General features: G+C 40.7%; 1 protein-coding gene across 4 annotated transcripts in view; it reads right to left on the reverse strand.

Moving 5' to 3' along the window:
* PPARGC1A (peroxisome proliferator-activated receptor gamma, coactivator 1 alpha) overlaps window positions 1–13,510 on the reverse strand; it is a 432,535-nt gene that overhangs the window by 10,790 nt on the left and 408,235 nt on the right. For all 4 annotated transcript variants that reach the window (XM_014937103.1, XM_014937104.1, XM_014937105.1 and 1 more), the window contains 5 exons: window positions 11,570–11,615; window positions 11,388–11,461; window positions 2,533–3,451; window positions 1,863–1,967; window positions 1,604–1,724 (listed from right to left, as the gene is read on the reverse strand). In XM_014937103.1, the coding sequence (XP_014792589.1) occupies window positions 1,604–1,724; window positions 1,863–1,967; window positions 2,533–3,451; window positions 11,388–11,461; window positions 11,570–11,615 (1,265 nt within the window). The remainder of the gene's footprint in view (window positions 1–1,603; window positions 1,725–1,862; window positions 1,968–2,532; window positions 3,452–11,387; window positions 11,462–11,569; window positions 11,616–13,510) is intronic.

Raw genomic sequence — 13,510 nt, forward strand, 5'->3', positions numbered from 1 at the left:
CAGAGGTCTACTTGAATCTCTAATTTGTGTTAGATCTAAGGGAGAACAGCCCGGGTAAGTTACGATTGCTGGAAGGTAGCGTTCATCTCTAAGCAGATGGAAGCCAGATATTTCAAAACTAACTGCAACAATTGACTTAAATATAGCCCTGTCTGAAGCCAAGCAACATCATTCCACTGCCTTCACCGAGTTTCAGAGCAGCACAGCAGAGCGTGTTACAGCTCTAAATCTCACGCTTTACAAAATCCACCTATCGCCCACATTTTGTAGATGGGGCACCTGAAGCAGAGAGAAGTGAAATGATTTCATGAGGTTCACTCAAAACAACAGTAGCAGAGAAAAAAACTGGAGAAAAAAAAAGGTGCCTATTCCCTCCCAGAACTTCTTACTGCTGTAGACTACACCAGTGTGTAGATCTCTACACACTCCCAGTTCTGTTGGTGTAAGTACTAGGAGAAACGCTGCCCAGCGTGTGATAAATCAGCTTTTACTACAAAGTCCACTAAAGGTACTGGGAAAAAAAATCATTCTGGCAAACCCTGGACAAAGAGCACTAAGAGTAATTCTGGAAAGGAAGATGAAGTGTCCCAGTCTGCACCAGTTCATGCCGAAGCCAGGGCACAGCCAGAAGGTGCAACAGAAGGAGCAGGACAGAGAAAGCCAAGTGGAAAACGTTAAGGTGAGCCACCAAACGGGCTCAACAACTACAAGAGGAGCCCAGACTTACAGCAGCTCCCCATTTGTCAAAAAAAAAATCATTCAGTTGCCAATGGGGAACTAAATAGGGGCAAAAGCCGCCCATCCTTTCAATAGCCATTATCCTGTTCTACCGCTACAACAGCCAAGAGAGTCACCCATCCCCACACGGGTATTTCCTTTGCCTCAGGTATTTCAGGTGTTCCACACAGAACATCAATGAGCAAAATAATTAATTAATACATCCTCATTATGAAAGGGCCAGTGTTAAGTGACATTTTAAAATTGCATCATGTCTTCAGACTATATATTTTGCAAAAAATAACTTAAAAATTAACTGAGTCATAAAGAGGAAAAAAAAAATAAAATTAAAATCATGCCTTTGGATCCCCGTTTTGAATTCTGTTATCTGCACCCTCTGTATAGACAACTACAGCTACTATGAAAGTCCAGCAACTGGCATGTAAGCTGACTCCTTATATTACTTATGTGAAAAACCAGAAATACAGAAAATAGACATTTATTACTGGCACTCTGGCAGATGATATATAGTATAAAATGCAGGTTTGCTGATAGACCTATATAAGAAATAGACTGGTTCACTTTTAATTGTCTTTTGTCTAGGATGAAACCTTTTTTCAGTAAGTCCTTTGTATCTGTTGACTGTGAAAAACTCGGGAGGGTTGAAATTTATAGAACGTGAAAAAATTAGCATTGTGACATCAAACCACAAATTGTTATGGAAACACACATTTGCCTAAAATTCTAATATACGTAAGCAGATTTTTGTATTTTGCTTTTTCCTTCATAAATAAGAAAGAAAATAAAGTCTGAGTTCTAGCTTTAGAAATCTATGAAAAGAAACAGACATCTATTTCAAAACGAAAGTTATCTTCACGGTGCTTACAATTGCTTTCTGCCTCTGTCTCTCCCTTTGTTTGGCCCTTTCAGATTCCCGTTTTTCATACTCTTTGCGGTATTCTTCCCTCTTCAGTCTTTCATGCTGATATTCCTCATAGCTGTCATATCTAGGAAACAGAACTCAAGTCATTAAATCAAGCACCTGCGTTTGTGAACGTAAAATTAGCGATACAATTTGTGGGATGCTTCATTATCTCTTGAGAAGCAGCTGCAAAGCAAAGCAAAACGCGGGCAGAAGGCACTACCTGGGTCTGCGACCGTACGGCGATCTGGATCGCGATCTTGCATGTAGGGGAGAACTTCTGTGTGCTCGGTGTCTACAGTGGCTGGACTCATAATAGCAACAAGATCTGCGGGAAGAAACACATTCACCTCTGTCATTCAGTTCCAATCTATTTGACACCATTTCCTACCTCTTCCCCGAACGGACAATTTCTTCTAAGCTACCAGAGAGATTTTTTCCAGTGACAGTTTGCCATCTCCTAGTCAACTAAGGGGCCCCAAGTGATTTCACCCCCCCTCTGCCCTCCTGTAATGCTCCTTATTGAGGCTAACACAGCGCAGAGTCAGCCACTGTCAACTTCATCTGATAGGGACTGCAGCTAGACTGGCACCGGGCAGCTCGCCGATAATGGGAAAGGTTAGTTGTCTACATCTCTCGCCAATCGCTCTGCTGCTGACCTCACCGGCTCCACTCACAAAGTGTAAACTTGGCAAATTTAATGGATAATGGCAACAAGTGCTTCTGTAGCAACCCCGTAACCTTCAGAGTTAATCAGCTCAAGAGCGAGAGAACGAGCTGCGCCGGATTAAGTTATTTCTTGGTTTTTCCTTCCTTTCCTTTAAGTTGCTTTACCCTTTTTTCCGTTTTCCTTCTTAACTACGACGACGATGCATGAATTTGCTGTACTGTACCTTGAAGAGGATCTACTACAGGGCGACCTTGATCTCGATCGGGAATATGGAGAACGGGAACAAGACCTGCGTTGAGGAAAGGATCTTGATCTAGAGCGTGTCCTTTGGGATCTTTGAGAAAATAAGGATTTGGGTGGAGACACTGAATCTCTGCATGGAGAGTTAAAAGAAGAGCAAGAAGGCGATACATCAAATAATGAATAGGCTTGTGTCCCATCCCAAGGGTAGCATAGTTTATCGCTTTCATCTTCACTGTCATCAAAGAGACCATCCATTGCTAGTCCTGAATTTATAAACATAGGTAGTTTGGAGAATTGTTCGTTACTGTAATCACTGTCCCTTAGTTCTAGTTCTCTGGTCTTATCTGCTTCTTCATCAAAAACAGCTTGGCTGGGGTGACCAAAATGCTTATTCAGTTCAGCCCGAATTTCCTGGTCTTGCAGCTGTTTCCTGTTATTACCGTGGGATCCCTGCTTACTTGTCTGTAAAGTCTCTTTCTTGAAATACTGGTCTTGTTCTAAAGAAGAACAAATCTGACACTGCCACCCAGGTGAAGAATCCTTAAATTCTAGTTGTCTGGAGTCCTGAAGTTCCTGGGATATTTTAATGTGTATTTCCGATTTCGAATTCACAGATTGACAGTAGTCATGGTCACCAAACAGCCGCAAGCTGGGCCGTTTTGTCTTTCTCTCCTCATGTCCATTGGACAGTACTGTAGTCTTGCTAAGCTGTGCGTACAGCTCAGACTGTTCTGGACCCTTCTTGATGGGGTTATTTCCTTGAGAACCGGAAGACTCACTATAGCGGGGCTTTTTTGAAGGTGGTACAACAGTCTTGCATGATGACTTCGGCTTAGGTGAAGTCCTGAAAGGATTATCCTGGTTGGCTTTATGAGGAGGGGTCGTAGGTGGAGTTAGGCCTAAGGGGGGAAAAAGGAGGAACAGAATACTTTTAAGCACACATATGACGTTTATAAAGGCGGCTCATGGATCATGTGCTTCTTTAAAACCGATACAAAGCAAGACCCATTCTATGTCACTTTAACACTACTAATTCTGGGAATAAGAGAATTTAGGCTGCGAGACACCAAAGGTCTGGTAACGACAATAGCAACAGTACTCATGCACTGCTATTAATCTTCAGCATCACTTCTGTCCCTCCCCTTCCTTCATGACATCCGCCTCTCTCTCTGTAGATTTTGATAGAAAAGATCAAGAGATAAAAACCAAAAGGCTCTTCTTTTTTTTTTTTTCTTCATTAAAAATCAAAAAGATTTTGATATAAAGCTCAAAAGTCAAAAGACTGGCACCGTCAAAAACCTGCAGAAATTAGCAGACAAAAACCTGAATAAAAGCAAGCTCGAGACAAGTAAATGACTGCTACCAAAGGAACCCTGGTAGGATGCAGAACTTGAAGGCAAGGAAGTACAGCAACTCCACAACCCAACTGCAATGACTCTTTGTCTCCACAGTTCATTAACTTATTAAACCATTGCTAATGTATGTATAACACATTCTTGTAAGCATAACTAATACATTTTGCCTGAAATGTGGTTCTGCAACTGAAACCCAAGTGAACAACAGGACAACTGCAACTGTAATGAACCATTGCATTTAGAACTAAATACTAGTGAGAAATCACGAAGCAGGGAGTCAAAAAGAAACAGAGAAGTATTTCAAGAATAAAGATACCACTAATTACCAGGATTGTTCATGTAACTGTAGTAGATTATATGACTTATGGCGAGACAAAATTGCAGGAACGACTACAGCCAGTTCCAGTAAAACCTGGGAACCAAAGCAGCATCTTCCAATTATTTTTAAAAAGGGTAGAATATAACTCTCAATATTTTCTGTAGAAATCACAGAATTTCTTCACACTTTACAAAGGGATAACCCAGGACACCAGGGCAGAGCAACAGCAAACTGCAGCCACTGTTCAGGAGATAATTACTCTTCAGGAAGATATTTAATACATTATGTTTGAAAAATTTGCTTCTGTCCAATTGTCCCTTACGTAGTTCAGAAGTGTATATGCTTAAAATTAAACAAATTAGACTGAGATTAGGGAGTTCTCCTAAATAATCCAAACCATCCTTAAGAGCTTCAGAAGCTGATGCTGCCCAAGTTTTCTTCTAGCTCGAGCAATGAGCTTTCTATTACTTCCTTAGCAAGAATGACAAGAGAGGGCAGACACACTTACAGGAAATGTGTATTTCAAACATGGTTATAGAGTTTTGTTTTGTATTTTTAACCATGCGACAGAGCTCAGCAGATCAATGCAAATGGAACATGTTTTATAGTGTTTTGCTGTAAAGAAGGAAAAGCGTCCATCAATGCATAGTGCTCCCCAAGGAGCATAAATGGAGACTGGGAGTCCCACTGCATTAGCTGCAATGAATTTGTTCCAGAAAAAAAAAAAAAAGAAGATAGGAGTACCAAGGCATGAATACTTGATGTGAGAGAGAAGCTTGATTTTGTCTGAATGTTTGGAAAAAATGGTTATGAGCTACCCATGGCTATGGGGAGACTTCGCCTGATGCCACCAAAGTCAGGGAAACTGAGGCAAAGATAAGGACACTAAAAACTCTAATTACCTCAACTTTGAATTTACTAGTGAAAAAGTTCAGTGTAAATTCATCACTGTTAAACTATTTCCTTTTGAGTCCTCAATTTTTTTCTCCCTTCCTGAAAATTCACCTGAGTCAGCAGTATGTATTTCACACCTTGTCCACCTCCTCACTAACAAATACTTTTGACTACCAAATGATTTTTTTGGTAAAACGAAGAGAACCATCCTCTTCAAAATTCTGCAGTAATAATTTCTGGATTAAAACTTCAGGCTCAGATTCAACAAAGGTTTGAGTAAGCAAAATCTGTTTTCTAGATAAAAAATTTAGGACTGTCACTTTTACTCATGAAATTATACAGGCCATGAGAGGCTCTGGGGTTAGTTACTAACTTTTTGGATGTAGCTTTAAAGAAAGAATGAAGCAGAAACTCCACGAAGAACATGCATATTTAAGAAATTCAGGCAAAGAAACCCCAGAGATAATCCAATATTCCAAATAAAATATTGTTTCCATTTCCACTTCTTTAAATCTAGCCCCGGCAGGAAGCCAGCTAAACACAGAGCACGACAGTTTCCAGAAGCTCTACGAAGAGTCCAACAATCTTTAGAGGAGGGGTAAAAAAAACCAAACAAACCCTACTGGAAAAAACCCTCGCAAAAGTACAGACTGAGCTAAATTTACTGGCACTTCTCTTGCTGGCAGAGCTGCGCTGGAGACAGCCGAAGAAAGGGCTTCCTCGTGGCATTTTGGCTTTTTTCCTGGTTTTCAGCAGAAGCAGGAAGTGCCCAGGCAAGTAGAAATAGATGAAAGTTGGAAAAAAAATGTTCATTTAACTTTTGAACAAACCTTCACCGGGGGGATGGAGGAGGGAGAGAAGTTTGGAATTCATGTCACCGCGTCCCATGACCCATCTCCAAACCGTGAACTTTGAGAAAACCAGTTGGCTGCACCCTTCCTTGCTCATCTTCCCACTAATCCCTGGTCATCTTCACTGTGGGCCACGATCCCCCATCAGCGGCGTTACAATATTCTATAACCATTGGGATTATTATCGGACGCGCCGATCTCTCCGCCAACGTGTACATTTTCGCGTTGACAGTACAAGGTATATTCTGTGCTCTCTCTTGAACTTAGCAGGTTTTGACAGATTTATGGAAGGACAGATGGCCATTACGGGCTGAAGGCTGACAAGAGGCAGTTCAGAGCATTGTTAACACACTTGCACAAACTCTCAGCAGTGCAGCGCTGTGCAGAATGTAATTCAGACTATAGCTTTTTTATTGCTGCCTATTTTCTTTTGTCAAAAGAGCCTGCTGTGCACAGCAACAAATGGCTGCCATTACCCAGAATGTAATGGGTGTCAGACAAATCACGTAACACAAACAATCAAGAGTATGTAGGTCATATTTCAACAGAGCACAACCTTAGCAATATTTATGATTACTGCATTGAAATGTGCTCTATAATAAACAAGTACCTCTACATCACTCACACTTATGTACTTCTGCACAGCAAATCTGTTAGAAGTGGTACATACTCTACAATCATCCCCCCTTAAACAGTCTTTTTTCTTTTTAAAGTAAAAGGCGAGTATTTTTTTCATGACATACTATAAAACCATTTTCTTTGTAGGGGCTTTTCTTTAATTGAATGGCTTCGGTAAATGGTACGTTTGCACTTTGCCTTGCTCTGTCTATAGACTAGGAACTCGCTCGGTGATACTCTGCTTCCAAAAGAGCGTACATCAATTTGCCGGCGCCGAAGCAGCACCATCCTCCCTGAGTCCCTGCAACAAAAGGTGTTTGAGTGTGCACCGACTCCACCACCTTGGCCAAGCAACTTATCTCCAGAAAGTCTCCAGGAAACCACTTCTGATACACTCCAAAACTCCTCTTAAAACCCCCCCTTAGTAACTCATTTAGCTCAGCTAAGTTGATAAGCAGAAATTAGGGGAGTGCCTTTGCACAGAACACGACATCTTGACTTTTTAGGACTGATTTGTAATGTTCTTTTACATAGACATGTATCTTTCTAAAACTCTACTGTACCTGTTAGCATTTAAACATTTGATGACATATTTTGTGCTTTGAGGGGGCTGAGAATTAGCGCCTTTTGGGGAACGCAGCCCCAGAACCTTTCTACACATGCTTTTGAGAAGCATTGAAAATGAATACTTTTATACCTTTTAAATTTGAAAACGGATTGTCAAGGCAAACATTATCTAAGGCCACTTAAAACACTGAACACGCGATAACAGCTCAATTCAGTAAAAGAATCGGAAGAGCTTTTGTGTTGCACAAGATTGCAGAAGCCAGGAAAATATAATAAAATTAAATACCCATCATATAATAAAAAACTCCATGCTTGTTGAGTATTCTGTTTAATCCTGTTGTCAGTGCTGCAGAGAATAAACACAGACGCCTGAAAATATAAAATAATTTACTATATTTTACTCCCTCTGGACAACTCTTTGCAGCTCATGTCTCATTTTATCAGAAATCATTCTGAGGTCAAACAAGTTCTTACATGATAGATTTTAAGTATTTGTTCTGACAACTAAGAGGTAGCACAGATCTAGAGGTGGGCAAACAACAAGGTGTAAGTATCCTCAAGGATGCTCGTGAATTCCAAATCACTGTTCAAGCTGGTTGTGTTCATGCGGCCTTTTCCGTCATCTTTTTGGAGATATTAAATTTTGCACCCTATAAAGACTGGTGAGGAGTTTTAGGATCAGCTAAATCACAGGGATCTGTGGGCAAATGAGAGACTTTTCACCAAGTCACCTGTTGCAGATAAGAGAGTGGAAATCCCTCTAGTTTCTGATTGAGCCTTAAGCATGTAGGCTCACTTCACACACTCACATGATGGATTTGAGTATTTAGGAGTGAAGGTTCAAAAAGACACTGAGAGAACAAAGAGAGCTGAATTTCAAACATTTATGAGCCGTGCCATCTAACTTTGGGCATTTAGAAGTTCAGCAGAAAGTCTAAAACAATCATTGAGGAGCCCTCGATCACCAAGAAAAACACAGCCACCTCCAGAGGGAGAGTCATCCTCCCAGTCCCTGTGCCTGCAGATGCCCCGGCTGGCAACTAAGAGGAAAGAGCTCTTCCAGTGACACAGGAATGTCCCATGTTCCTGGAAGACACAAGAGAGGTTCAAGCCCATTGCCTCTTAGCAAGTTGGGCAAAAACAAAGAAAGGGAGAAGGACCTCTTGAGAGCTTCTTGCTCCGAATGAGACTCTCCTTACACAGAAATTTCCTCCATGTCATGATGTCCTGGGTCCACTTTCCTTAGAATAGCACTAGAAATCAGCTGCAGGAGTTGGGATTTTAGAGAGCAAAAGACTTATTCCTCTATGATAGGCCACTTATTTAAAGTGCATTCAAAGAATTCTTATGTGTGGCTTGGAAACACTTTTAAAAAAATGTATTTGTTCCTTGTATTTTGACAAATCAATGTTTTGACAGTTTTAGGGAGGACAAAGTTACATTCACAACTACTAACAAATCTGTTGTAAAGCAAGATATAGCATCGGCAAGAGAATGGTTTCAGTTTGACTTTAGATACATGAATCCAAAATGTGCGTGTGACGAAGATTGATGGCTCATATGGGAAATGCTTTTATTTATTTATTTTTCTACTCTATAGTTAATTCATCAGTGAGGGAACCAATGTTGTTTTCAGCAGAGAGATCAAGGGAGCTGCTATTTATATTAAAATACTTTGTGCTTCGATAGTGCGAGCAGCAGTGCTAATGGTCTTTTCAATTCGGCAGTGAGATCAAGGCAACTCCTATTTAAATTATAATAAATAGTGCTTGTACAGTGCAAGCTGCCCTATATAAGGACAATGAGCAATGCGGTTATCTGGATATAATTTGGAGTTGCCAGGGTCTCACTAAAGAACTCCAAGGTATTATTAATCACTACTGCCACTATTTTTTTCCTTTCTTTTTTTTTTGGTTGATTTTTCTTAAACTGAAGTGGGTCCCAATTCTGCCATGATTTACTCACAAACGCTGGAAGTTCTTCAGTACTGGAGGTTGTTTCTGTTATGTACTTGTCTGCTTCCAACACAAGCAGACTCATGACACAGGACACTACTGCAATACAAATGAGTTACAAAGACATGCACAACCACTCATCTTTTTATAGATTTATGTTCATATATGAGTATAAAAATAAAATCTACGTCTATGTGAAGGCAGAGGTTAATACAGCTACCAAGTCACGAAATACAATCTCCTGAAACCTCCTCAGTAGGCATCGAGAAGACCAGAGCAAGTACAACATGAAGTCCAAGAGCCATCATCATGTACGGTGCTTGGTAACACTGCCCCAACTCCCTGGCCACATACACACTCCACCAACTGTTACTCCTCCTAATTATCATCAGTTTATTTTCTAGCTAGACTCTATTTACTTCCAGAGGGAAAAAAAAAATAATATCATGTTTTCACAGTACGTTCCTGCTCACATATTCATCCAGCCCTGCTGTTTCACAGCTTCTGATGCATGTTTTAATGCGCTGGTTCTCCTGGTTATATTATCTAAGACAACTACAGAACTGTTGAGTTTCCTCCTCTGTGCACAGCTGATGGAGAGGAATGAACTTGGTCATACCAAGACCGTTCCTGTTGCCATCATGGAGGCAACACTAGAGGACCATCAAGGGGTCAGACTGACTTCCCAGCTTCTGTCTGGTCAGCTGAGGGGAAGAGCAGGCTGCTGACTTTGTGGCTGGGAGAAAACACTGCTTCCTTCAGTATATTTCAAGGGCTGCTTGTACCACTCCTGCTGCAGTCACCTCATCTGCCCCCTTTCAGTTGGCAGCACTGGGCACTGACCGACCAGTGAGCTTACAAATGGGCATCCCTCATCCAGATTTGCTCTCCAGTAATGATAAAAGAGGATTCTCCATGTGTCAGGCCCACTGGCACAGGATTATCCCTCTGCATACAGTGAATTTTGCCCTGTTTGTGTCAGTTTTGCAAGAAAGAAGGTGCATTGGAAGGATGCTCCTTTTTTTCACGAGAAGAATGATTAAGATTCGGAACGTGGCAGAAGAAACGGGCATATTTTAATGCTGAACTAATGAAGAAGTTTCTGAAAAAGTGCAGTGATGGTTGAAGGGAGGGGAAAGCCCAGAGTACATACACAATTCCAGTGCTTGGGCCTGCTCTTGCGTAAAGCTGCCACTGAATTTCAGGGCACCACGCTGATTTATGGTACCTGAAGACATATTTTGTAATGACCCCCAAAATGCTAGAGGCCACACAATTACAGTCCACTGTTATCTTGAGAGAAACACATGCCAAGTACATCTTGGCCCTGCCCATGGCAGGGGGGTTGGAACTCAATGATCTTGAAGGTCCAACCAGAATCATTCTATGATTCATTCTATGATTCTATGATCTCTTAGTTTTCAGTATGACACAACTGACAAAGAAAACAGTCTTGGCAATAGCTGAGGTGGAGCTCAATGTGTGCTCTCGTGCTCAGCCCTTGGACACTTCAGGAAAAGAGAGGCAAAACAGAGTTTGGAGGAAAGCAATAAACCAGATCCGAGTCTGAAGGAACTGACTTCAGCAGAACGAAGAGCAGCTGAATTAAATGAGCACAATGGGTGATGCATGAACTAAACCAGCACATGATAAAAAAAATAATCTACAAATCTTCAAAAGGTACAAACACCAGGGATCTGAAAGGAGGAGGAGGATAAAGGGAGGTTGCGTGAAGCGTGCTAATGGAAGAAATAAAGAGAAAGCAAGACTATAAAATGAATACCAATTTAAAAAATTACCTCTAAGCTATGGAATAGTTTTTCAGCGGTAGAGGAGAAAGCTGTTATTTGTGACATATTAATCTAGAATTGACAAAGCACTGAAACATGCAGTCACGTGCAGCCCTCGACCGGCCCAGAGACAGACTGGGTGACATAACTTTTCCACCTGTACCATCTATTACACTGTGCTGTGGGGTTTCTCTTTGAAAGATGATTCTCAGCAGTACACAAATCTATGGGGAAATGGGGAAGTATAACAGATAAATGGTTTCATTCATATTTTCCCAGAAATTATGCTCTCGTGTGTGGGTTTGGAGCCATATTTTCAAACGCACTCCTTCTCAGGTAACTGGATAAAAAGTCAATGCTAAACTGCACTGAAGTTAATCTACTGGAGACCTCTGTGAGGTCTCGGTGTACATGTGGTATGTTAAAATGAACAAACACACACGCAAGCCATGCTTAAAGGAAGAGCCAGCACTCCCCATTTCTCACCTGCAGTTCCAGAGAGTTCCACACTTAAGCTTTGTTCAATAGTCTTGTTCTCAAATGGGGAACCCTTGGGATCACTGGAAGACAGGGCACATTTATAAAAACAAGCTGAAATGGAGTTGCTGTAGCCAAAATCTATTGAACCCCCCTCCCTTTTATAAATGTTTGCGCTTTTTAGTACTTACTTTGGTGACTCGGGCGTCAATGGAAGTGATAAACTTGTTGGTTTGGCTAAAGGAAAACAGAAAACAATTATGGAATATTTAAACACTCTATAGAGTATACTGAAAAGATTTCTTTTTATTTTGGTGCTGGAATCCCATGTCAGTCAGGGCTGAACTCTGATAGTTCAATAGCCATTTCAGTGTATTTTAGATAGATAAATAAGGAAACTCATCCTGATTCCTTATTACTGGTATCAAAAGGCCACCTAAATTTCAACTATGATTTACATCAATTACTGTACCTCTGAAATACAGTACACAACCCAAATGCCAAGAACCTTTCAGAAGAAGAGTGGTACATGCTAAAAATCAATAAAGAACTCTACAGGATACACTGTGAAAACGTTATTTCTCTTAGAGTTAATTTAGACTACAGTTCACGTTTTATTTGGAAACAGAAGCAGCAGAATAACTATGAAGTAACAGAACGTTATGAATATTCAGTTAATTTTACTTCTACAATATACAATTTTATATATAGCACTGAGAATAGGTTGTTTCTATGAGGCCAGAGTCCAACCAGTTTTAGTCCAAATTTCTGCAAATTATCCTGCAAACTATGACAAGCCACGGACACAGTCACAGATGGTTAAAAATGGGGTTGAAGCTCTCAGCACTACAATCCCAACATAAGCAAAAAACAAAGCTCTAGCTATAAAAAACAGAAGTCTTTGTCACTTTTATTCATATACAAACTTGCATTTTCCCAAAGCAATCCGAGAGCTAGGATATTGGAATACCACTAAGACTCCTTTAATTGCCAGCAAAATGTTTAAAAATTAAAAATAATATTACTTGCAAATTTTACTTTTCAGAAGTTAGATTGATGTTTAAACGCAGAGAGCATTGTACCAAGAACAACAGCAGGGGATCTCTTCTGCAAATTAATTACTTAAGACAAAATGTTCCCCTTGAACACTCCTGCACTGCAGATCTTTTGTCCAGAGTGTCACTACTGCGTATTTCGTATTCATTCCAGGCTTGGAGCTCCCATCAACATTAAAGGATTTTATATGCAAATTGATTACTTTTAGAAGCTCTAGAGCATTCCTGAAGCGATATTACATTTATTTAAAAAAACAACAAAAACCCACCCCTCCTCAATTCTCAAGAGCTGCATATTGTTTCTCCTCCTCCCCATATGAAAGTGAGAAATGGAAGCTCAGGTGTTCACCTCAGTTTCACCTTCCTCAGAAGTCACCGCTGGAGTGAGAAGATGCCCCTCAATGAGTAATTTGGCTGATCCAGCACCGCTGCTGATTTGTGCATAAAAACCAGGTGTGGTAAGACTGAATGTAGCCTGACACCTCTTTGTGTGTATTTTATGTATATCTAAGGATATTAATGTTTGCCAGTGGCTACCTAGAAGTAAAACTGGCTTAAAAAACCCCTCAGACCTTACAGCAAGGCTCTGGAATAAAATTTTATACAAGGGCTTCCAGGTTTTTTTTTTTTGAGGATAAAAATCTGCATACTCTTACCCAATTTCGGCTTTCTAAGGAAGCTGAATGTGTAAGAGCTATTTAAGCCTCTAAAAAGTCTCATTCTAGCTCTCATTAGTCCCACAGAATAGTCCCACATCAGGACGTATATTTTCAGAATTCTGAAGCGCCGAGGCAGAGTGCAAACCTGCCAGAGATGGGCACAGAACCAAGGCGTTATCTCACCCTCGTCTGTATTCATTTTAGGCAGATATTACTGAGCTCTCCCACTGAGAAACTCCCATACCAAAACACCCATCAGTTTTCTTATTGCTAGGCAAGGGCTTGACCAAACAGCCTTCCTGCAAAGGATTCGTCCTCACATACAGCTATTGATAGTGTAAATATTTAGCCAAGAAGACACTATTATTTTCCATGGTGCCTGTTTATTAGAGTTTCAAGCTCTACTGTGGTGTGCTTT

Source organism: Calidris pugnax, unplaced genomic scaffold, assembly GCF_001431845.1.
Source record: "Calidris pugnax isolate Ruff unplaced genomic scaffold, ASM143184v1 scaffold49, whole genome shotgun sequence".
Classification (NCBI taxonomy): Eukaryota; Metazoa; Chordata; class Aves; order Charadriiformes; family Scolopacidae; genus Calidris; species Calidris pugnax.